General features: G+C 28.6%; 4 protein-coding genes across 7 annotated transcripts in view; 3 read left to right on the forward strand and 1 right to left on the reverse strand.

The window, feature by feature from the left end:
* The first annotated feature begins 1,367 nt into the window (after positions 1–1,367).
* LOC103570155 (serine/threonine-protein kinase 10-A) lies at positions 1,368–15,523 on the forward strand. Of its 2 annotated transcripts, XR_008403498.1 has the most exons (13): positions 1,368–1,651; positions 3,391–3,610; positions 3,691–3,878; positions 4,583–4,747; positions 5,458–5,656; positions 5,726–5,856; positions 5,938–6,261; positions 7,899–7,983; positions 8,070–8,227; positions 8,302–8,735; positions 9,002–11,594; positions 12,263–13,093; positions 13,777–13,865. XR_008403498.1 is itself a non-coding variant. In XM_008547778.2 (12 exons), the coding sequence occupies exons 3-12, from the start codon at positions 3,720–3,722 to the stop codon at positions 13,930–13,932; spliced, it is 4,404 nt and encodes a 1,467-aa protein (XP_008546000.1). In that variant the 5' UTR covers positions 1,369–1,651; positions 3,391–3,610; positions 3,691–3,719; the 3' UTR covers positions 13,933–15,523. The 2 variants fall into 2 exon arrangements, 1 of the variants encoding a protein (XP_008546000.1); XM_008547778.2 differs by lacking the exon at positions 12,263–13,093 and having other exon boundaries at positions 1,369–1,651; positions 13,777–15,523.
* An 881-nt stretch (positions 15,524–16,404) lies between these two features.
* On the forward strand, positions 16,405–20,487 carry LOC103570153 (uncharacterized). The gene is made up of 7 exons (XM_008547773.3): positions 16,405–16,579; positions 16,648–16,910; positions 17,002–17,143; positions 18,362–18,501; positions 18,589–18,792; positions 18,886–19,171; positions 19,384–20,487. The coding sequence occupies exons 2-7, from the start codon at positions 16,684–16,686 to the stop codon at positions 19,666–19,668; spliced, it is 1,284 nt and encodes a 427-aa protein (XP_008545995.1). The 5' UTR covers positions 16,405–16,579; positions 16,648–16,683; the 3' UTR covers positions 19,669–20,487.
* A 27-nt stretch (positions 20,488–20,514) lies between these two features.
* On the reverse strand, positions 20,515–22,752 carry LOC103570337 (trypsin-3). 2 transcript variants are annotated; one of them, XM_053738713.1, is made up of 6 exons: positions 22,352–22,752; positions 21,552–21,640; positions 21,386–21,474; positions 21,046–21,295; positions 20,908–20,979; positions 20,515–20,755 (listed from the first exon to the last, which is right to left on the reverse strand). In XM_053738713.1, the coding sequence occupies exons 1-6, from the start codon at positions 22,383–22,385 to the stop codon at positions 20,606–20,608; spliced, it is 684 nt and encodes a 227-aa protein (XP_053594688.1). In that variant the 5' UTR covers positions 22,386–22,752; the 3' UTR covers positions 20,515–20,605. The 2 variants fall into 2 exon arrangements, with proteins under 2 accessions (XP_053594688.1, XP_053594687.1); XM_053738712.1 differs by having other exon boundaries at positions 20,824–20,979; positions 22,352–22,746.
* LOC103574903 (glutamate-gated chloride channel) overlaps positions 21,705–24,253 on the forward strand; it is a 75,599-nt gene continuing 73,050 nt past the window's right edge. The window contains exon 1 of one of the 2 annotated variants that reach the window (XM_053738692.1): positions 21,705–21,825. The gene's annotated coding sequence lies outside the window, so the exon portion shown is untranslated. Of the gene's footprint in view, positions 21,826–22,235; positions 22,320–24,253 lie in introns of those variants that run through there. The other variant, XM_053738693.1, reaches the window with a different exon arrangement.

Here is a 24,253-nt window from a genome sequence, read left to right on the forward strand (position 1 = left end):
TTACTTGCGCGGTAAATTTAAATATTTGAAAAATAAATTATTAAAAATTGGAGACAAATTAAAATTCGTACGTTAAAATAAAATGGCGGTATAATATGATAGAAAAATATTTAAAATATTAAATAAAAAACACGCAAGTGTTTGAACAAACCTTGGCGGGGAAATAATACGCAGAAGGGTGTCCTAATACACTTGGAGATTTAAATTAAATTGCTCCAAGTGTATTGCAGCTAAAAAAACGTCACTTAACTGCTATTTCCCACCAGACGATGCCAGATGAGTTTGCTCAGGAACTTGGAAGTTATCAGCATCAGCGATTCGCAACATTTTACACTAATACTGAACACTCAACACTTGACGACACCACAAACACTTTGCACTATTAACATTTTACAAACACTGCACATTTTAGTTAAACTGTATTTAATTTAATTATTAGTGTTATTTTAATTAATACTGTATTTTAATTCAAATGTAAAGAAGGATCTGGACCACTACCGGCATTTTCGATGATACTGACTGCCGCTATTAGATCGCTAGTTGATACAAAGCAATCATTCTGCGATTCTCTCGCCCCCCACTTTAGCCAAAATTTAAACATTGAATACAGCAATGCGCAGTAGCGCCAACCTGACGCGAAATTTCAAAATTAAAATTTAATAATTTCATTAAAATTTATATGTATCAATAATTATATTAATTAGACTTAAAAATATACTCGGACACTTTTATTGTCATCAATAATTTATTAATTAATCTCATTACTTGCGCGGTAAGTTAAAATATTTGAAAAACAAATTATTAGAAATTGTAGAAAAATTAAAAATCTTACGTCAAAATAAAATGGCAGCAGAATATTCGGCATGAATTCATAGATAAATGCAAAATCCGTACGCGCATTTTTTTAAATTTCATTATTTTAATTCATTTGTTTATTTAATTCAAATTTATAAATTGTTTCATGTCTGCTACATTCACATACACTCATAAAAAAAGGGTGATACTGAAGTTAGGCGACGTCTAGTAATTTTTTATTTTTTTTTTTAAACGATAAATTGCAAAAAAAAATATATTTAAAAAATTGCACCTCTAGTTTTTTAAATTTTCTACATGTGCATTTTTTTAGTTTTTTTATTCTATAATTAATTTATTTAAAAAAAAAAATTGAAAATTTTTAATTGTCTGCTAACTTCAGAGGATCATAAAAAACTTGATTTGTCAAACTTTTTTTTTACACATGGCGCGAAATTTATGAATCAATCACGTGATAAAATTTGACGCGCAGACATGAAACGTCAAAATGAAAAATTACCTAAAGATGGCATTACTTTAAGGGAACTGAAATTTTCATGTAGCTCAGCCTTCTCAATATCAGACTTCTTTCTGTATCCAGGCGTGTCGTCTCGGTCGTGTATGGATTACCATTAAAATGGCCGTGCCTAAGCAGACGACACAACTTTAATTTATTTTGTTATGTGCTTAGTACCCCATTATTTGTCATTTTGTTGAGTTATAGTTATTTAAATACATATATAGTGACATAAGTGTTTTACTCTTTTAAATAAATTGTTTATAAAATAATTGTTACTGTGCAGATTTAAATAACAAGTGATGTGAAAATTAAACGGTACACTCACTAGATAAGAATAAGGTATGATTTCAATTCTTGCAACCTTTCACTTGAAAAAAAAAATAAAATAAAAAACCGTCTATTTAATTCAAAACTCTTATTTGTTTTTTTGTTTTGTTTTTTTTTTTTTTTTTAGTATATTTATTATTCAAATTTATTACTATTCAAATTATGTGTCACAATATACTTTTGTTTTTTTTTTTATTGTCGTATGATATATATTTTTTTCCACGAATTTATTTTTTCAAAGTTTGAGGACGCGCCCGATTTTAATCCACTAAAATTATCACTGCAATTTAAAATTTATTATATTTATTTATAACTATCTACATACATTATAAATTATCGTTTCTTTCATTTATAATTTTCAAAAAAAATACTAATTTAATTTTTTTAAAATAAACCACCTGCTAATCACAGTAATTATTAATGATACTCAATTATTGAGTCGTCTAATAATTTTTGAATTGTTTTTAAAATGATCAGTTATAAAAATAAAATATTTCAAATAATTGCACCTCTAGTTTTTTTAATTTTCTACATGTGCATATTTTTAGATTTTTTTTTTTTTTTTGCAAATTAGTTAAAAAAAATTTGAAAATTGTCAATTGTCTGATAACCAGGATCATGATTTTTGTGTTTAAATTTAAAAATGGCACACAAGAACGCATTTAGAGGTCGATTGTTTATAAGGGATTTGAATAATTAATTAAGAAGTGAAAATTAGAATTAAATTTTTAAAATAAAACTAAAGAATTTTATTAAATTAAATATTGGCGGCATTAATAAATTTAAAGTAAAAATTACAAAAAAAGTGGAGAAACTCGCAGTTTTGAAAATTAAGATTTTCTAAATTGAAAAACACGAGAAATTAACTGTCAGTACGTGACAGCCCAATTATCATTACCAAATTTATTGAATATTATTTAAATTTTAAATTTAGTTTATATATATTTTAAATTTAGATTTTTATTAACAATTAACTGTCAGATGTACCTGAAGATCAGCACGTTTTTCGCGCAACGAAAAAGAAATTTATGTAATTTGACTGCTTAAATATAACAAGGGGCAATTAGGGGTGGCTGCAATTTTCGGCACGTATGCAAAACGTTTCAAATTACATTACATTACTCAGTAACAGAGCAATAAAAGTTACTCTTGTCAAAATTATGCCAAAAGTCCACAATTTTGACATCGATTTCCTCAATCAATAAAACTTAATTTTATTACTGCTCCATAATTGTAATTTAATTTAAAACTAATAAACAAATAAAATATTCAATTTATTAATTTTTCTATAAATTTTAATTACACTTTTATTTACTACATAAGTTTTAATTAATTAATAATTTTACGTTTATTTAAATAATTAATGTAAACTATAGTTTTATTTTGTAGTTTATTAATAAATCCTTATCTATTACGTACGAGATTTCTTATCTGTAATGATTCCGATGTAGATTTTATAATTGAAAATTAACTTTAATTGATAATTAATTTACGTAAACAAGATTTATTTGTTATTTTAAATTCTGATGTTGAATAAATTTGAAAATTGAATTTTTTTAAATACTAAGCAAACTAATAGGAAAAGTAAATGCAGTCACTGGTCTCTCTTACTGGAATGTTGATGTTCTATGCCCTCGTTTTCTCTATAAAGAAATAGAAATTTTTTAAATTCTGTAATAAATTAAAATTTTTATTAAAACTTTTTTTTTATTTTTTAGTTCTAATTATAAATTAAAATTATTTTTTTTCAGGATAATTTAATTACTTTATTAAAGAATGGATTCTCCAAGTATTGATGTCAAGTTTATTGAACTATCGACATTTATGTGATTAACATTGTCGATTTTCGTATCAAGATGCGGGAGGTGTTCAACGTGATCCCTTGGAGGCTACCAGGGATCTAAAATAATGAAAAAAAAAATTGCTTTTTTTTTTTTTTAACTGATAATTAAAAGCAAAAAAAGAGAAATAGTAAAGAGAATTTTTTTACTTATTTATTTATTATTATTATTTTTTTTTTTTTTCATTACTTTCACTTGAATTTTTTAAAGTATAAATAATTATAAAAAACAAAAACAAAATGTCATTTCTGTCGAATCTGAAGAAGGCATTTCACTTCGGTGGTAATGATGCTAAAAAGAAAAAAATATATAATAATATTAAAATGGACTGCGATCCATCTGAATTTTGGGACATGATTGGCGAACTTGGAGATGGTGCTTTTGGTAAAGTTTACAAGGTAAATAAACCAACATTATTTTTAATTAAAATTGAATAAATAAACAATTATATTTAAAAGATTTTAATCAATTATTAAACTCTTAACATCCATAATTTACCCTGCGGTATTTTATCTTACGAATGCGGTAAAGTTGCGGTATTTCAAATAAAGGTGAATATTTACTGCAAAATTACGGTGTATTGACGTAAAGTTGAGTACTGTACCGTGTTTACAATAAAAACGCTGCAAATTGCGGTAAATTATCGTATTTTTATCATAGGTTACTGCAAAACAAGGCAACTTATGTCGTATCAGTGCGGTATTTTGCGGCAAATTACGATGATTTATGGCAAATACCGTAATGTAGATTCTCTAGAACATGAGTACTCAAAAAGTTGTACAATGATCCAAAAAAATGTCAACTTATTCCTATTGTGAAAAATATTTGTTACGTAAATTTGCATTTATTTTTTCTTTTAAATTCGCTATCGAGTTCATCAAACGGATTAACTCAAATCGATAGCTCTCTGAAACCCTATCTAGTACACGCTCGTATCAGATTTTTTTTATGTCATTAATATTTATTTAATTAAAGATTTAAATTTGTGTCACCTACAAATAAGTTCCTATGAATTTCGTTTCGAATAAAATAATTCATACACAATATATTATTATAATATATATATATAGATATTTATATATGTATTTTTTTTGTTATTTAGGCGCAGCACAAACAGACGCAACAGCTGGCTGCTGCAAAAATGTGCGCATTAGAAGGCGAAGATGATTTAAGTGATTTTATGATAGAAATTGATATTTTATCTGAATGCAAACATGTCAATGTCGTTGAGCTGCACGAAGCTTATTTTATCGATGGAAAATTATGGGTAAAAAAAATATTAATATTAACCTATATAGTAAAGAATTTTACGTCAAAGTTAACACAATTTTTTGTAAAAAATAAGAAACATGTGTATGTTAAAAATAACACAAATAAGTATCAAATTTCTGTACGATCAAATTATAGATTTTTGAATACTTCAAAGTTATTTACAACATAAATAGAATATTGATTTAACATTTATTTTCATGTTACTTTGACACGTAAATTTATATTTACAATATTCATACTTATTTTAAAATTATTGATCTACAAAAATTAAATTAATATATGAGAAATTATACTTTATCAACATAAATTTAAAAACTTACTCTATATTTTTTAATTACTAGTTTATAAAATTTAAATTTAATAGTATTTATTTTTTAAAATTTTAAGTAATTTGAAAAAAGTTACTTTTGGAGCGAAAATTTTTTACTCATCCCAAAAAAAGTTTTACTTGTCTTAAGAAATTTTTCTGCATTATAAATTGAAAATGAAAATTTTCTAAAGGAGAGAAAAAATTTCTTGTGCCAAGAAATCATTTTTTTCTGTCATTTCTAATTTTAATTTTCTAAGAATTATTCCGTAACAGTTGAGAATATTTTTATTTAACATAAATTTTGTGTTAATTTGATTGTCATAAAATTAAATTAAAATTAAAATTACTGTAGTCAAAATTGTTATAATTTTATTTTGTATTATTAATAATTTAAGATGTTAATTGAATACTGCGATGGTGGTGCTGTCGATTCGATAATGGTTGAATTAGAAAAACCATTGACTGAGCCACAAGTATCTTATGTATGTCAACAAATGACCAAAGGCCTTTCTTTTTTACACAAATCTAAAATAATTCATCGAGATTTAAAAGCCGGAAATGTCTTACTGACAATGGCCGGTGGTGTTAAAATCGGTGAGCTAAATAATAATTTAATTACCATTTCATTTAACCATTTCATTATTTTACCTATTTTATTTTTAGCTGACTTTGGTGTATCCGCAAAGAATAAACATACGTTGCAGAAACACGATACTTTTATTGGTACCCCGTATTGGATGGCTCCGGAAGTTGTTTTGTGTGAAACATTTCGTGACAATCCCTACGACTTCAAAGTAATTATTAAAAAATAAATAATAAATATATAATTATTTATTTATATCCTTATGTTTATTAAATGAATTTAAAAATTAAAGGTCGACATTTGGTCACTTGGAATAACATTAATTGAATTTGCTCAAATGGAACCGCCAAATCATGAAATGTCACCAATGCGAGTACTTTTAAAAATTCAAAAAAGTGATCCGCCAAAATTAGAGCAACCGGGAAAGTGGAGCAAAGAATTTAATGATTTTATTGCTAAAGCACTAATAAAAGATCCTCAAACCCGACCAACTGCTGATGAACTTCTCAAGCATCCATTCATTAATCGTACACTTGATTCAAAACCCATTCGTGATCTTCTTTTAGAGTATAAAGCTGATGTTGTTGAAGAGGAGCTCGTTGATGAGGAGGCTGAAGTAAGTTTTTTTTTTATTTATTCATTTATATTATTTTCATTTAATATAAAATATTAGTCATCCTTTAAACTAAAATATCAAACCCCGCACGTTTATTTTTTTTATTAATTTCAAAATGACAAATTAAATTCACCCTTGCAACTTGAGTCTCCCAATAATTTTATTACTGAAACGCGAGTGAGATAAAGTAAAAAAAAAAAATTAAGTATGGAAATTATATTAAAAATAAAAAAAAATAAGAAGTAGACTTGTAATTAAATGAATTTAAGTTCTTTGCTAAATAAATTATTTTCATGTAAATTATTTTACACGCTTGCGAAATAATAGAAGGCTAAGAAGGCAAAAAAACACAGAGAACAGTATCAACGGATTGGTAAGCTGCTCCCGAGACAACAATATGTAGCATCGATGTTAAAAAAATCATTTTACTTTATTGCTACACCTTGCATTGGAAATTGCGAATGATTTTTTTTTAATCTGTTTGTAGTTTATATCTTTCCGCTAATTTTGTAAATTGTAAAACTTTTATTTAGTTATAAATTAAATAAACAATTGCAAAAATATATTTTTTTACAAATAAACATAATTTGAAGCTGAATTAAATTTGAATGTTTGCCCTGAAATAATTAGATTTTAGCTCTGAGTTAATTATTTTTCCTGTAGGCTGCATATTTGATTATTTTAAATTGTTTAAGAATACTTGAATTACAGTGGAAAATTTTTAAATAATATATTGAATGTTATGTCGTAATTTATTAAATTTGGTTGTGCATGCGGCTCTCCCGGGCCTCACCAGCCCCATCACCCATACTCATGTCGTCAGGTTAGTAGCTTATTCCCATTTCAATTTTTAAAATTTAAATCATCATTATAAAAGAAGACTTTTTTTTTATACAAATTATTTTTATTGACACAACTCGATGTCAAAAGTGAATTATTTTTTATTCTTGGAATTTTCTCAGCTGTTTTATAAATTTATTTCTTAGATGTCTTATCAATCTAGACATATATATATGATAAGTATATTTTATACTTAAAACTGTTAAAAAAATATAAATTTATGTAAAATATAAATAAAAAATTCTAATTAATATAAAAAGTTATTTTTTAAAAGTAGATAAATATTTAAATTTGAAAAAAAAAAAACAATAATTTAATCAAATCTCTGATTAAAAACTCCGATTTAATCTGATTGGAAAATTCTAATCAAACTTTATCGGAAATTTCCGATTGACCCAATCAGTTTTAATCAGAGTTCCAATTAAAACTTAATCGGAAAAAAATCGGATTGAGTTTCAATTTAATCAGAGTTTCAATCAGGGATAATGTATCATCTTATTACTAAATTTTATTGATTATTAATTACTAATAATAAATCCTGAGTAATCTAAATGATAACATATAAACTAATATTTATTATATAAATTAGTTGTAATAATTTTTTAGCAAATTTTTTCAAGGCCGATTGATGTTTATGCAGCTGGATATCTAATATTTTTTACTCTTAATTTTTTTTTTAATTTGCTTTTGCAGTAGTTGCATATTCATGACAATCATATTTATTTTTTATCTTTAATTTATTATTATTATTATTATTATTATTATTATTATTATTATTATTATTATTATTATTTTAGGAGCAACGCACATCGCAGTTACCTCTGGAGTTGGACCAACTCGGAGATGATTCAGCATCGATGCGCAGCGACACTGAAATTAAACGTAAAATATTTATAATTTATTTTATTATAAAATTTAATTACATAAATAAAAAATATATATATATAATATATTTACATAATTTTTAGTTGTTGAAAAGGAGAATCTTGTGTCGCCGGGATCACCGAAAAAAGAAGAGAGTAATAAACGTGAAATAAATCGTGACGGCGATAATGAAGAAAAGAATAAAAAAATTCGTAAAACAGAATCTAAAGAAAATATTCCTGCGTCTGTTGATAAGAAAACTGTAAGATTTTTATTTAATACTTTGATTATAAATTTATTTAAAAAATTATTTATTTATTTTCTTTTTTTTTGAAGGCACCAAAACCTCCAGCACCATCTGAATTAAATGAACGCCGCTCCTCTCGTGATAAAGGACCAGCACCACCTCCACCTTCCGTACGACGAAACAGTAAAAATGAAGATTTTGAGTATACGTCAAAGGCCGTAGAGAAATCTAACTCGGGAGAAGTGAGCGAGCGTTCATCAAATGACACTAAAGAACAAGAAAAAGCTAAACTAGAAAATAGTTCAAATAACGTTTCTGCTGTACCTTCAGTATCGATGGATAAAAAAATAAAAGACAAAATTGAAGATATTGCAGCAGATGCGAATATGAATATAAAGAAAATTGACTGTACAAAGGATATTAATATTGAAGATAAAATAGAACCATTGGTTACTAAATCTGATGGAGAGAACTCGGAGATACCATTCACCACAAAGCGAGATTCTGTTGAAGAATCTAAGAGGTGAGATTAATATATTTATAATATAATATTATTTATTCTAAGTATTATAGTTATAAAGTGAAAAGTGTTTTTACAATAACGTAGAGATTGTAAAGAAATTTTTTTACTGGTCTCCTGATCAAGTATTAAGTCTCTGATCGGGTACTAGTTCACTGATCAAGTGCTAAAATAAATTTTTTTTCTATCGACACGTTATTGCATATCCACGTCCAGTTCCTCTTCAACAAAAATAAAAATAATTCTTCTTTGTGTTCAATTAACAATAGATCCCAGGAAAAAATACCAGAAGCTTCAAAAGATGAAAAACATCAACCAAAAAGTCGTAAGAACGTTGACGCGAAACGTCGATCAGTCGAAGAAAAACTCACCGCAGTATTAGAGAAACGTATTTCCATGGTGTCAGACAAGTACCAGCCGCCTGTCATAATGGAAAAAAATGTCAAGGCGAGTTCCGTAGAAAATATAAAAACCGACTACGAATCATCTCCAAAACTCGAGTTGACCAAAAGCCGCAGTATCGACTCATCAAGACTAGATCCTTCAGACTCTAAATTTACTCCCGAGTTCACCAAAAGTCCTTTCTCTCAGGGCGATTCGAGCACCGATCGTAATATCGACAATCGCGATCCAAATGTCAACGTGTCAGTCATAACATCGACTCCAAATCGTGTCGTAAATCGCAGCACCGCCAGGAGAGACAGTGGAGATGTCGTAGTAATAACAGGAAAGCCTTCAGATCTAGATATCCGGTCTCCGTCATCGACAACCGTCCGCATAACGTCAGAGTCTCCCGACCCGTCAAATAGTTTGGCTTCAAATATAAGTCAGGTAACAGTCGTGACAACTCACCCGCCGGTTTTAATTGACGCAACCTCGCCTCCTCATTTACGACCTCCGTCATCATCCGAAGTAGTGATCGTTGCTAACGAAACAAACAAGACCCAAGTCAACGAAAGTTCAACAGACGACGACGGATTTACAAGTTTGGATTCACTAGAGTACACGCCCCAGGAACAGCCGATCGTCGTCACAGAATCGTCTAAGAAAATCGGGAAAAAATTGGACGAGTCCGAGGTGATCATCGTCAGTCCAATCGTCGACGAGCTACAAGACACTAGTCACGTGTCTGTGGTCACTGTCGGCGACGAGAAAGAACAAGTAAAAGATTCGTCAATTATTTCACCTAAAAATCCTGCAAAATCTGGATCCACTCGTGGTAATTTCGGCTCGGAAGTATTGAGCGGAGATGAAACGGGTAAAAATTCAATGGTTGTTTCAGGTACGACCGTAGAGTCAACGGATGTTGACGACTTCAGTGTCAGTACGAAAAAACTAAATGGGATTACAAATAAACCAAAAGATTTGAAAACAAAACGAATTTCATCAGAATGTTATGATGGGTCTCGTTCTCACAGCGACTCAAGCTCGCGATCTCACACTCCGAATAAAAGTATCGATCGTTCGGATGCCGAGTCGATTTCGACGACGATAAGTCAGGACAGCCGGGGGTCAAATAAAGAAAATAATGCGGAGTCCCGTCAGACTGAAGAAGTTGACACTGTGGTTTTGAGACGGAAACCCGAGTATACTCGTGAGGTCACGCGCACTAGGACGAAAGAAGACATTCAGTTGATGAACCTGAAGAAGAAAACGCGAAAGCGAACTAGGAAATTTGAAATAGACGGGATTGTTGTGACAACGACCACTTCAAAAGTAATTTACGGTGATGATGAAAACGGACGCGTATATGACGACCAAATTTTCCGGAAACAAGAACTGCGAGAACTGAAAATGCTCCAGAAAATGGAGCAGAAACAGTTCCAAGATCTGACACAAAAAGCGCAATTTACTAAAGACCAGCAGGAGAGAAAATTTGAACAGGAGAGACAGATGTTGGAACGCGGCGCGGACACTGATCTCGATAATTTATCGAAAAATCAGCGGCAACAAATAGAGCGAGCTGAGGCTCAGCAGGAAGCGGATCTTCGCTTGGCGTCGAGAAAAATTCGCAGTGAGCAGGACCGTGACTTGAAACAATTCCGCGAAGGTTTGAAACAGGAGTTGAGACTTTTGAAACAGGAAGTTGATTTAATGCCAAAGGAGAAACGGAAGAATGCATTCAAAGTGAGAAAAGATAAACTGGAGGCAGAGCATGAGGAGAGAGAAAAATTGTTCGTTGACAAGTTACACGAAAGTCATGACATGTCACTGAGAAGACTCTCGGATTCGCATCGGGAAAAAATCGCGCTGATGGAACGTCAATTTTTACAGCAGAAGCAGCAACTGATGCGCGCGCGTGAGTCCGCGATCTGGGAACTGGAGGAACGTCAGATTCATGAAAAACAGCAGTTACTAAAAAAGCAACTGAAAGATATATTTTTTTTGCAACGTCATCAGATGCTTATACGGCATGACAAAGAATTGGAGCAGATGAAGCGAATGAATTTGAGGAAAGAAGAAGAATTGATTAAACGTCAAACGATTGAGCGCAGGAATTTACCGAAAAGAATAAGAAATGAAATGAAGGCTAGAGAAATGATGTTCAGAGAATCAATGAGGATTTCTATTTCTACGACTCTCACTCCGGATCCCGATGCTGAGAGGGAAAAACTTAAGAAATTTCAGGAAAATGAGAAGAAACGTTATCGTGCTGAACAGCAGAGATTTGAACTTAAACACGCGAGACAACTGGAAGAAATGAGAGCACAGAGTGATGCTACTATTAAAGAGCTTGAGCAGTTGCAAAATGAGAAGAGGAAGATGCTTATGGAGCATGAAACGATGAAACTTAAAGAGCAAGAGGAAACTTACACTAAAGAACTGAGGGAATGGAAGGCTCAGTTGAAACCTCGAAAGCAGGTAATGTTTTTTTTTTATTTTTTATATTTTCTTTTTTAATTAGTAGGTAAAGAAATTTGATGACAATTGACGTCCATTGATTAGAGAAAAGTTCATCAACGGTTATTTTTTGTATTTGTCAGTTTCCGTGCCCGGAAAATTAATTTATAAACAATTGATCAAAAAATAAAAAAACATCATTTTTGATGTCACTTGATCAGCGGAAAGTTTACCAATGGTCACTTTTTAAACTTTATATCTGTTTCGCGCCAACTTGAATTCCCTAGAAATTTATTTTATAAAAAATTCACGAAATCATTCCGACGTCAATTGACCATCGGAAAGTTGACCAACGGTCATTTTTTAATTTAACGTCAGTTTCGTGTCAATTTGATTTTAACATCAGTTTTCACGCCAACTTTTCACCAGAAAATTCATAAAAAATTTACCAAATCATTGACGTCAATTGACGAGCAATTGTCAGCGAATTTTTCCGATCTGACTGATCATAAAAATGTCAGTCATTTCGCATCACAATGTTTACCCATCTTTTTTTTTTTTATTATTTCACAATAATTTTAGTCCAAAAGTCATCATCGTTATTCACCAAAGACTTGGAGGATTATCACCGACTCAAACAATAATAAATCCCAATAAATTATGTTAATTTAAAAATTAACCTGTTGTAGAATTTAGAGGCAGAGCTGGCGAGCGAAATCGAAGCATTGGAGTTGCGTTACAAAGATTACTTAAAGTCTTGGCATTCCCGTATTTCTCTATCTACTCTCACACACAGAACGATGTCGGCAACAGACATCTGGAAACTGTCACCCAAACTTACACGTTCCACTCCTAGCTCACCAACTCCTATTAGCATCCCGAGAGTGACTCTCAGAAACGGTGGCTCGGACTCTAGTTCTGTCACAGGAACATTGTCTAGACCAGCTAGTGTTGCCTTTCCACCATCTCGCAGATAATTCTTCACACGCTTTTGTGTTCGTCTGCGTCTTCTCCATCGATGATGTCAATTTCCATTTTAAGCTTTTTTTTTTTATTTTTTTTTTTTGCTAATTCCTGTCATTGTGTGCTTTGAAAATTTATTTGTTAAACACATAAACACACATACACTTACTTATATGTATATTTGTTACTTCATATATTATTTATGTCAATTACTATTATTATTGTTGTTATTAAATCCATTAACGTGAGCAGTGTCACGCTAAAAATGGATTTTTATAATTGTTAGTAAAATCGCTTGTGGATTAGAGGGAAACCGCAATAGTTGAAGTTTATTTCATATATTTTATTTACAATAAAAAAAAAGTCATATTTATATATAAGATCATTTGTTTGTCATAACAATTGTCATGCTTATTTATGTTTTGTTTTTGTCTTGGGAAAAATTCATCCATTATTACTTGAAATTTAAAAAAGTCTCCCTTAAAAAAATCAATAAGAAAAAAAAACAACGGAATTGGCAAATAAAGTGAATTTAAAATAAAACAATTATATTGAAGGTTAGTTAAATAATTATTTTCAAAATTATTTCATGATCTCTGATCCACAAAAAAAACTTTCTTTTTTTTTTTTATTCTACATTTTTAGGAAAAATTTTACCTTTTATCAAAATTAAAGATCACCCATGATTTAAATATATACGACGTTCAGGAAGTTGATTTAAGAGATAAAAAAAATAGGATATTTTTGTGATTTTTTTTTTCAGAGTACGTTCTCTATTAAAATTTTCAAAATTTGTGACACTATTAAGCAACACTCCAAGAATATTCTGCTAAATTTTTATAAAGAAATATTGAAAAATAAGCCAGTAGTAGTGGGGAGAGACGAGTCACTTTAAAAAAACGTCTCTATGCCGTAGGCAGGATAACTCAGGACTGCCTTTATTTAAATTTGATATAAACTTATGCACTAAAAAAATTTCTTCGTTTTTTTTTTTGAGGTGATTCGTCTCTCCCCACTACCACTGGCTTATTTTTAAATATTTTTTTCGGAAAATTTATCAGTATACTCTTGGTGTTACTTAATGTCACAAATTTTAAGAATTTTCATAAGGAACTCCAAAAAAAAAATCCTCTGTTTTGTATCTCAGACCTCTTTCCCTCTTAACGTCATATATATGTTTTATCTATTTGAATTTTTTTTTATTTTAATTAATAATATAAATAATTTTAAATTCTTACAGAGACTAGAAGAAATATTTGTATTACAATTGGAAGAACAAGAGGCAATATTTGGTCCAAATGCAACTCCTCTTTGCCTACCATCAGATCTTCCAGATTTGACTCATCATACAGCCGGTTCGACACGAAGTTCACTGTCTTCTGTAAGCGAGGGTTGAAAATATTTAAATATAATACTAAATAATACATTTTTATTAACGAATCACTCACCAAAAAATTTAATTATAATACACAATTTTCATATATACATATATATATATAACTTTTATATGTATATATATAACCTATAAAATTAAATGGCATTATAATCACATTGTTCTTCCATTATTCAATGGTTAGTCTTCTGATTTATTTATTTTTTTATTTAATTCACTAAGTGAATTAGTTTTGGTCTAAAAAAAAAGTAATAATTTAAAAAAAAAAAAACTGTTCTTCCTTATATTATTTAAAATGATAATACGTTTAAAAAAAAATCTAATAAGACTTTGCAATTATTAATTATGCAAACAATAAAACGTAAAGTAAAATTGTAAATAATTTTTTTGAATTTTAAAAAGCGAAAGTAAGTTAGGGTACAAAAAAAAATAATCCGCCCGAAAAAAATTTTTTAAACTTAAAACTGTCAATGAAACATAATAAGTAAGACTAAAAAAATAAATATGGCTTATTTAATGTATGGTAATAAATAAAATAAATTACTTACTTAGTGGTAATTCGTATAGCGACGAATTCGTAAAATAACTTGACTGTTTAAGAATAAATAAAATAATATATGTTCGATTATTAAATTTTATACGGTATTAAAATCCAAAAATAAATAGTTGAGCATTTATAATATATTATAATTAATTAAATAGATAAATATTAATATTTATTGTCTATTTTAATAATAAACAATTTTGATTGTTTATATTAATAAATTAATTAATTACTAACGCTATATATGAAGTGTAGTATCAATATGAATGGTTACGATGCATTATCATTTTGTTTATTTAGAAATTTATTTTTCAATGTATACGTAGACGACGACAACAAAAAAAAAATAAAAGACGAAAAGTGATTAATGTGAGTAATGAATGGTTGGATGCGTGAATGTTTTTAAATAAATCATTAGATTACATTCAGTATATCATATAATTATATGTATATGTACACAGAAAGGAAGAATTTCTTGCTTCAAGAAAATTTTTTCTCGCTCCTAGAAAATTTTTGTCTCAGAATGTAAAAATTTTCTTTGGGCGAGTTAAAAGATGTTGCACCAAGAAATTATTTTTTTCTATATATATATATATAAGTAAAATACTTTTTAAAGTAAATATATAATAAAACGAACGGAACGTATTTTTTGTAAATATATTTTTAAATTAAGATTCTTATTAAATTTTACTCATTTATCAAATTATTAATAAATCAGAATGATTTTAAAAAAAAAATTTTTTTTTTTGTCGATAATTATTTTTTGATAAAAGTGCGGAAGTGGTAAAAAAATATAAGTTGTCTTTTTAACCTCAATGTTATCAAAAATATAAAAAAAAAAAATTAATAGTAAAAAAAGTAAAATTTTTATTTATTATTTTTCCATTCCATTTTCTAAAAATCATATAATTAATGGTAATAATCTTTTGTTGATCGATTTATTTGAAATTTCATTATTACTGCGAAGTAAACAAAAAAACCAGTTATTTTAAATTAATATGAAGTGACATTTATAGAATGGTGTTCAATCAAATTCTTATTATTATAATTATTATTTTTTTTTTTCATAACTCGATGTTATTTAATAATAGTTTCTTATATATATATCAAAAGATGTCAGGTAAAAATCTTTAATTCATTAACATCTAATGACTATTATTATTATTATTATTATTATTATTATTAATTATATTTAATGATTTATGTTATGTATTTTATTACACAATAAGTTTATGTAATAATAATAAAATGATTAATTGAAATATATAACAATATATAATTCGCTCAGAACTGGATACTATTAAATTAAATAATTTAATTAATTAATTAATTATGTAAGTTGATACATTTTAATACTAATTTTATTAAAACTAAAAAAATAAACTGTTCTTAAAAAAAAAAAAATAAAAAAGAATTGAAGATAATTTTTTACAAAATATCATTTTTTAATTCCCTTTCCACATGGCGTTTCCGAATGGATTCCCATATGGTTTCCTAGAGAAATTCCGTATATCAATAGACAATAGCTATAGAAACACACACCTATATAAATTTCCCATAAGAAATCTATATATTCAAGTTCCTATCTCAAGTTCTTGTATGGGAATCTAGATACCCATGGTTTCCTACATGGATTTTCATATAAATCTATAGACTTCTATATTAATTTTTATGGATTCTTACATAAATCCATTCTTTTCTATATGGATTTCTCTGAGTTCCCATGTAAACCCTCATGGATTTGTTTGATAGGGTTCAAATTAGTTAAATTTAATAGGCAAGTATGATTTGTAATTTTGCAAATTGAGAAATTTTATGAAACGTTATTGAGAATTACGTTGTTTTTTAAGTATTTCGCAATACAAAATTTTATGGTTAGAATTTCAAATAATGTCTATTAGATAAATTTTATAAAAATATATCGAAATCTTTGATTGCAATTTTTAAAAATGACGTTTATGATTTGAAGCGTTTTTGCTTATCTGTCTAATTGTTATCTTGAATTTTTGAAACTCTGTGGTTTATTTGCACGCAATTTCCGGTGGGTTCGCATCAAGATATAAAACTGAAACTCATGTGCGGTAGTTTACATCTACTTTCTACAAAGTAATCACAAATATATCGTAATTATTGACAATTAATTTAATTCTATTTTCTAAATAATTTGAATCAAGTTATAGGACGTGTCAAAATATTCAAGAGATATAAAAATGAGTTCAAATATTGAGGGAGTTGAAGTAAAAAAAATTCGGGTGTGTGTTATTGGTGCTGGCGCAGCTGGACTATGTGCGGTACGACATTTATCAAATGATAAGCAAACTTTCGAACCCGCGGTATTTGAACAGACTGAAGTGGTCGGCGGGACTTGGGTTTATGTTGACAAAACTCAAATTGATTATGGACATCCAATACATTCTAGTATGTATAAAAACCTCAGGTAATTTAATTGTGTTTCTAAAAGTAAATAAATCAATTATTTAAATTTTGTAGTTATGTTAATTAAATTTATTTTATATATTTGTTATTAGAACTAATTTTCCATTACAACTGATGAATTTTCCGGATTTTTCACAAATGAATCAAACTCAGCCCAGTTGTGGAACTCATGAACAAGTTTTAAAATATTTACAAGATTATGCTCATCATTTTAATCTTTATCAATATATTCAGGTTATTATTATTATTATTATTATTATTATTATTATTATTAATATTATTATTATTATTATTATCCCTGATTAAAGAAATTGATTTCCTCAATGATGAATGTATCTTCCCTTATAGCCACTTTAACTTGAAATTGACAGCAAAAGTTGGAAAAAAATATATACGGTTAATTTTTGCTAAATTTTAGAAATAAATTTTTTTACTAGAAAAAAAACCCTAATAAAAGTTTCCTTGAATGTTTCGTTAAGTGTCCGTCAACTTCGGACTTGATTTTTTACGACAATTTATATGCAACTTGCTATTGAATTTGACGTCAATTTACTGCCCGAGTTAGAATGCAAATTAACTTCAAAAGTTGACTAGAAAAAATTTGTCATCAATTTTGAGGCGAATTTCATGTCAATTTATTGTTAATTTGATTTTAAAAATTGTTCAGTATTTTTTTACCGTCAAATTGTAGACAATTTTATATATAAATTTGCTTACCTTCTGAAATGGCAAGAATTAACATTACCGACTATTTTTTTCATAGAAAGTTATCTCTGATAGCCGTTCTAACCATAAGTTCACCACAAGCTACTGCCGTATTTTAAAGGTAACTTAAAGGTAAGTGCTGGAGAGCAAGCAGTTACCTTTAAGTTGACAGTAAATTGTCTGCAACGTTCTATTCAATTTGATGAATATTAACGTCAGATAATGACGTTAAGTTGATTGAAAGTTTTACTTCAAATTGACGGCAAGTTACATTCAAGCTACTGTCGTCTTCTGAAGCCAACTTAAAGGAAAATACTATCCAGCCAAGATTTGCCAGAAACTTTCTCGTTAAGTTAGCCGTAAATGTTTTACTGCAACACTTGTAGAGCAATGTCTGGCTATCAGGGTAACTTTAAATTGAAGATAATAAATTGATGATAAATTAACCGCAAATTTTTATTTTCAACTTTTGCTGTCAAATAGTCATCAAATTTTAGGTAATTTCAATATCAAATTACCGTCAATTTTACTTTAAAGTAGCCATTATGGCTAATTCGGGTAGTAAATTTACATCAAATTATATAGCAAGTTTTATTCAAATTGTCAAAAACGGAAAAGCCCGAAGTTGACGGACATTTGGCTCAGGTTACTTCAAATTGGAGATAGCATTTCTTCACTCTATTTTGTAGTAACTTCAACTACAGATTTTGTAGCAATTACAATTTTTTTTCCATTAACTTTTGACAGTTTAGTACGAAAGTTATAAGTGTTGAACCAATAATAAATGACGGAAATTGGCGCGAAACAATATGGAAGATAAAAATACAAAATTTGAAAACTGATCTTGTTGAAGAGAAAACTTTCGATGCTGTTTTAGTTTGCAATGGGTAAAGAATTATATAATTTAATTATCAATTAATAAATTATGACCGTAAAAATTTTGGAGATTATAATTAATATTTCTAATTTTATAGTCATTACTCAGAACCAAAAATTCCATTGATTCCGGGTATAGAGACGTTTTCAGGGGACGTAATGCATAGTCATGATTATCGAAACCCCGAAAAATATTATGGAAAGACAGTAATTATTCTGGGAGCAGGTCCATCTGGTATTGATATCGGTATTGAGATAACTGGGCATGCAGCTCATGTTTATTTAAGCCACAGTGGTCCTCGGTAATGAGAAGAACGAAACTACTAAAAAATCTATAAGCTTATAAATATTCAATGAAAGCACTGGTAAAATTTTTTGAATTCGTTAATTTTTAGGCTCTCCGGTTCGTTACCAGAAAACATGACTCAAACTGTAAGAGTGGAATTCATTAGAGGGAATGAATTTCATTTAACGGATGGAACGATCATTATTGCAAATGCTTTGCTATATTGTACTGGATATAAACTTTCATTTCCTTTTTTGGACGAAGCTTGTCAAATTAAGGTGAACAATGATCACGTTGAGGCTCTCTTTAAACATTTGATCAACGTTAAACATCCCAAAATGGCGATAGTAGGAATTCCGTTTCGGATTATACCGTTTCCGCTGTTTCATATCCAGGTAAATTTTTTAATTAATTTTGGCTCAACAGTATACATATATATATATATAAAAAAATCTTTTAAATTCTTGAATGGGTTCTTAATCCCAAATTTTGAAGCTCAAAGTTAATACAGAAATTTTTCATACACTTTTTAAAGAGGCAAAACACGAAAACAATCAAAATTAGTTTTTTGAACCATATTTGTATATATATTGTTTATAAAAATTAGATTCAATATTTTCTACGACTACTAAAAGGCCAAGTGACGTTACCGCCTATGGAAATTATGATGGAGGATTCAAAACCGAAAACTAATAAACATTTTCATGCTTTGGGAGATCTTCAGTGGGAGTATAATGATTATTTAGCTAACGCTGCAGGAATTGATAAACTTCCGGCGTTTTACAAAAATGGATATCGTGAATGGACTGTTAAAAGAACAGAAAACTTGTTAAAATATAAAGATTCAAGAATTGAAATCGTGAACAATGAAAAGGTTAATATTTTCATTTGATTTTTTGGATTTATATATTCTAATCCTCTGCGTTGGGTGCCAATAAAAAATTCAACAGAATATATATTTTTCTTAATAAGAAGTTTTTAGTTTATAGTTAAAAGTCATTATAGAATAGGCTCAAATAAAGTACTAATTTTTCAGTAGAATTTATAAATCCTATTTTGATATATTTATGTAACTCATGCCGAAGAATACGCCGCTAACTGGCTAAAGTCAGTCATAAAATTTTATATTAAAATACAATTCTTTCTGATTGGTCAAAAGTGTCATTTAATATATATTAAGTCACTACTTTTTATATTAAATCATGAAATTTAAGTGAAATGGGCGGAGTATATCCCTACTCAATGATTCAAGCCACTAACGAATTTATTAGCCCCTCTTTTATGACGTCACTTTGAATTTAGCTGCCTTATTAACGTGACCAAAATCTCTAGACCGCACATGCGCATTTGATTAATCAGCACACGCATGTGTAGATCAATGCAACGTCAGCTGAATTTTATAACCTTACATATCTCTATTAATTGATAACGACATAACACCAAAGTTGACGTCTTTTTTATTGAGTTAAGTTTTGTCAAGTGAATAGTATTAAATAAATTATCCAATTCCATAAAGTATAAATATTTTTTAATAATAATAAAGTAAATTATTTTTATAACTCCGACTGCATGACGCTGTCTTTAGACATCTAACGGCGTTTTTCTTCGTGCATTAATTACATAAACTATAGTATGCATCTAGTGACATCGAGTATTATACTCTCGTGTGTTGGCAACACTCGATTCGCTCGTGCCACTAAACCCACACTCGAGTATAATACTTTTTCCACATGATATACAATATACTATTAAAAAAATAAACTTTTCCAGTTTATAAATAAAATTTTTTTATTAAAAAAATAATAAAGATTTCTTATTAAAATTTTGTTTCACGTTGCTATGTGTAAATTAATCCAATCTTTAATAAGATGCACATCAGTATATATTCCTGGTGAATTCGGTCTTGCGCACTCGTCTCCCCAAGATGTGATTCCAATTAAAATATTATCTTTATTAACTAATGGGCCACCGGAGTCTCCCTAAAAAATGAAATCCTCATTAAATGGAACGAAATTTAACGAAATAAATATGGAAGTTATTCAATTACTTTGCATGTATCTCGGCCTCCATTTTTGAAGCCATAACATATCTGTCGTGGTGTTACCACGAAAGCACTAATGTAGTCACTTACACATTCATTCCAATCAACTTTTGGTAAAGCGACTATTCTAAGAATGTTTGACAAGATATTTTCATCTCGAACCTATTAATAAAAAAAGCTAGATGATGTTTCATAATTTAGACGTCAACTTAAATTTATTTTACTTACATTAAATGCTCCCCAGCCAACAGCAGCTCCCCAACTATTGTCAGTTTCATCTAAAGGTAACATGACCGGCTTTGATAAAGCATTAAATTGAAACATTGGTTCAACTTTAAATACAGCTACATCATAATCAGAATCTACCTTACTGAAATTTTCATGAGGAATAATTTCTGTTAGTTGATGAATTGACCCGCCAGATTTACGGTATTTTGATCCACTGCGTACGCTGTAGTTACTTGCTGATGCGATAAATCTTAAATAATTATGACAGCGATTGAAAATATATGAAAAAATATGTAACGCTAATGAAAGGTCTAAACCTTATATATTTTGCTTCTCTTACGTTGTAACACAATGCGCAGCCGTGATACCCCATTCAGAATTTATAATTGCGGCTCCACAAATATGATTATCATTCAGCCTTAGCGATAACTAAAAGCAACAGTATTTACTATAATGCATATTAATATTTGAAACAATAGTTTTTTAATTTCTGTAGAATTACTTACCGCATAAGGTGCTATTTCAATGTCAATACCGTTATTTTCTTCACTAGATTCATCTTCTGAGACTACTATTAAGTGGCTTTCAGAAATAACTGTCAAAGACAATGAATAATATTATTAATAGTAAAATAACAACGAAAAATTGATAATTCTCACAATTTATTTTTATCAGCTTATTGTGATATTAGTGTTAATTTGAAATTTTTTATAAAAAAGTAAACACGCAAAACAGAAACGTCATTTACGTAAAGTCATGTCGGACAAGTGTGCGCAGTGGGTAAGTGTATGCAAACCCATGCATTTCAGTCTGTTGTATCACGCTTTACTGTAACTTCTGTAAATTTTATTATGGTAGTAATTTTTGCATGTGTTTATTTAAATTTCCTGCAAGTGGCCAACATGACCCGGCTTTACTAAGACACCATAGCAAACGAGAATGATTTCCCCATGTATTATCCCATATGACAGTTTTATTTAAGTCTTGCGCAAACCTGGTCACCATTATTTTAGTTGTCTACGTTTTTTATATGACTTTCGATCTTGCAATCGACACTTTAATAGAAAGTTTAAAATTAAATTGTGCAGAACTAATAAATATCTAAATAGATTAGATATTTCCAAAATGTATGAGTCTTCGTCAATAAAAAATCATTTACCGTCGAGTAGTTATTCTTAAAACAAATTAACAACTTCTTTATCACTAAACTGATAAAAAATTATTGTGAATGTATGTATATGTATATGAATATGAATATATAGAGATACATGTAGGTACGTTATGTATTAATTTATAAATTGCTTACGGGTAATTAATAAATAAAATATTATATTTTTCATGATTAAATAAACGAATTTTATGACGTTCTAATCAAACAACTATGGACTAACTGACATAATTTTTTTAGATATTTTACCGGGCACAAGTGTTGTGAAGTAACTATTAGAGTAAATTTACAAATGTTGATAATAAAAAAATAATATAACGTGTTTGACGTACATAGCTTAGTCTTATCAATGCTGAACACATGTATGTCTTTGATACTTATTTTTTGTATTTCGTAATTATTACAATAATTTCCTAAAAGTCATATTGTAATTTATAGGTCATAAATAATAATCTATTGTCACGTGTGTATTTGGTATTTTAATATTCTTGTATTCAACCGAACAATGCAATCAGTGTAATAAGAGTTTAATTTTTTTTATTGGTCGTAATTTCAATCAATTAGTCACCTTATCAAAATAAAATCGTGAAGAATTCTATGGGTATTTATAGGAATCTACGTAGTAAAGTATAAGTTTATATAAGATTCTATGGGAATCAACATAGGAAAGTATGGAGTTATATAGGAGTCCATGTAGGAAAGTATAGGAACCTGGATTCTCATACAATGGATATAGGATATCTGGATTTCCATGCAGGGATTTCACATAAGAACTATGGGTATCTGGATTCTCGTATAGGAAATCTACATAGAAATCTAAACTAGGTTCTTATACGGATTTTTAATGGTGTAGATTCCCGTGTATATCATTGTAAAAATCCATATAGGACGATTCCCATCATACTAGATTCCTATACGAATGTGATGGCGTAGAATCCCATAGGAAAATTCGCAAGAATCTGTATAGGAATCTCTGGACTCCTCTAAGAAACTATCCGGGGATCCATTTAAAAACACCATGTGTGAATTTAAGCTGGATTTTTTTTAAAGAGCAGAATTTCTTTTTTTATAGAATATCTTGGAAAGCCGCAAGACAATTATGTAGTCGTATTATTTTAGAAAAAGCTTCCATCCATTTTTAGATACCTGCGAATCTGTCACAAAATATTACTGCAAGATTTTAAAATCAGATTGTAGTAGGACTTTTTATATGATATTGTATAAATGAACATTAAAAATATTTTACTCACAATATCAAGATGCTGCAACAGTTACTTGAGCATATCACGAGTGAATTTTTTTCCCATCAATATTTTTCTTTTATCTAAAAAAAAACAATAGACAAAAAAAACTTGTATACTTACAAAACGATAATTTTAGTCAATTTCTTTTAACTTCCCATGAAAAAAAATTGAAAGTTTTTAAAAATTATAAACGTTATTGTTCTCAATCCAATTTATATGCAAGTGTGCATCTGTGTATGTGTGTGTGCGATCTCAAGAGCACATAACGATATTATCGAATTCAGTAACAGCTAAAAGTTCCGCGTTTATTTCCTAAAGTCAACCGTTTTCTCAATTTTACATCTTATACTTCTCCGTTTGAAAATTCAAAATTTTAAAAACGATTTTGTAACTTTTATTATCTTTCATAAAATCATGCATATCTTAATACAAATTTATAAAATATTCTAACCTTATTTTTTTCGGCCAATATTAAATTTTCAAAAATTACATAAAACTTTATGAGATTTTAAAAAATTGTATAAAATATCGTTAAATTTAATAAACGAGATGAGATAAAATTTTATGTTACATTTTTTCCAGTATAGGTATATAATAAAAATAATATATGTTTGTATATAAATATAAAAAATTAAAAAAATTCAAATTCGAAAATTACCATAAATAAGATAACATTTTGTTTGAAGGTTTAAAACATTTATATTATTATTGATATTTGAATTAGTTGCTTATTGGTCTGATATTTTACAGAGGTGGAATAAACCGACCGTAGGGTGGCGGTGGTGTAGATTCGCTA

Source organism: Microplitis demolitor, chromosome 4, assembly GCF_026212275.2.
Source record: "Microplitis demolitor isolate Queensland-Clemson2020A chromosome 4, iyMicDemo2.1a, whole genome shotgun sequence".
Classification (NCBI taxonomy): Eukaryota; Metazoa; Arthropoda; class Insecta; order Hymenoptera; family Braconidae; genus Microplitis; species Microplitis demolitor.

Bases quoted from the DNA above. Each gene is read 5' to 3' on its own strand.
- LOC103570155 (XM_008547778.2), top strand. From the start codon at position 3,720: ATGTCATTTCTGTCGAATCTGAAGAAGGCATTTCACTTCGGTGGTAAT. The intron at 5,857-5,937 runs GTAATTATTAAA...TAAAAATTAAAG, and splicing joins ACAATCCCTACGACTTCAAA to GTCGACATTTGGTCACTTGG. The intron at 11,595-13,776 runs GTAATGTTTTTT...AAATTCTTACAG, and splicing joins AGTTGAAACCTCGAAAGCAG to AGACTAGAAGAAATATTTGT.
- LOC103570153 (XM_008547773.3), top strand. From the start codon at position 16,684: ATGAGTTCAAATATTGAGGGAGTTGAAGTAAAAAAAATTCGGGTGTGT. The intron at 18,502-18,588 runs GTAAAGAATTAT...CTAATTTTATAG, and splicing joins GCTGTTTTAGTTTGCAATGG to TCATTACTCAGAACCAAAAA. The intron at 19,172-19,383 runs GTAAATTTTTTA...TATAAAAATTAG, and splicing joins TTCCGCTGTTTCATATCCAG to ATTCAATATTTTCTACGACT.
- LOC103570337 (XM_053738712.1), bottom strand. From the start codon at position 22,385: ATGAAAAATATAATATTTTATTTATTAATTACCC. The intron at 21,641-22,351 runs GTAAGCAATTTA...TGTCTTTGACAG, and splicing joins ATTTTATTTATTAATTACCC to TTATTTCTGAAAGCCACTTA. The intron at 21,296-21,385 runs GTAAGAGAAGCA...TAATTATTTAAG, and splicing joins GCTGCGCATTGTGTTACAAC to ATTTATCGCATCAGCAAGTA.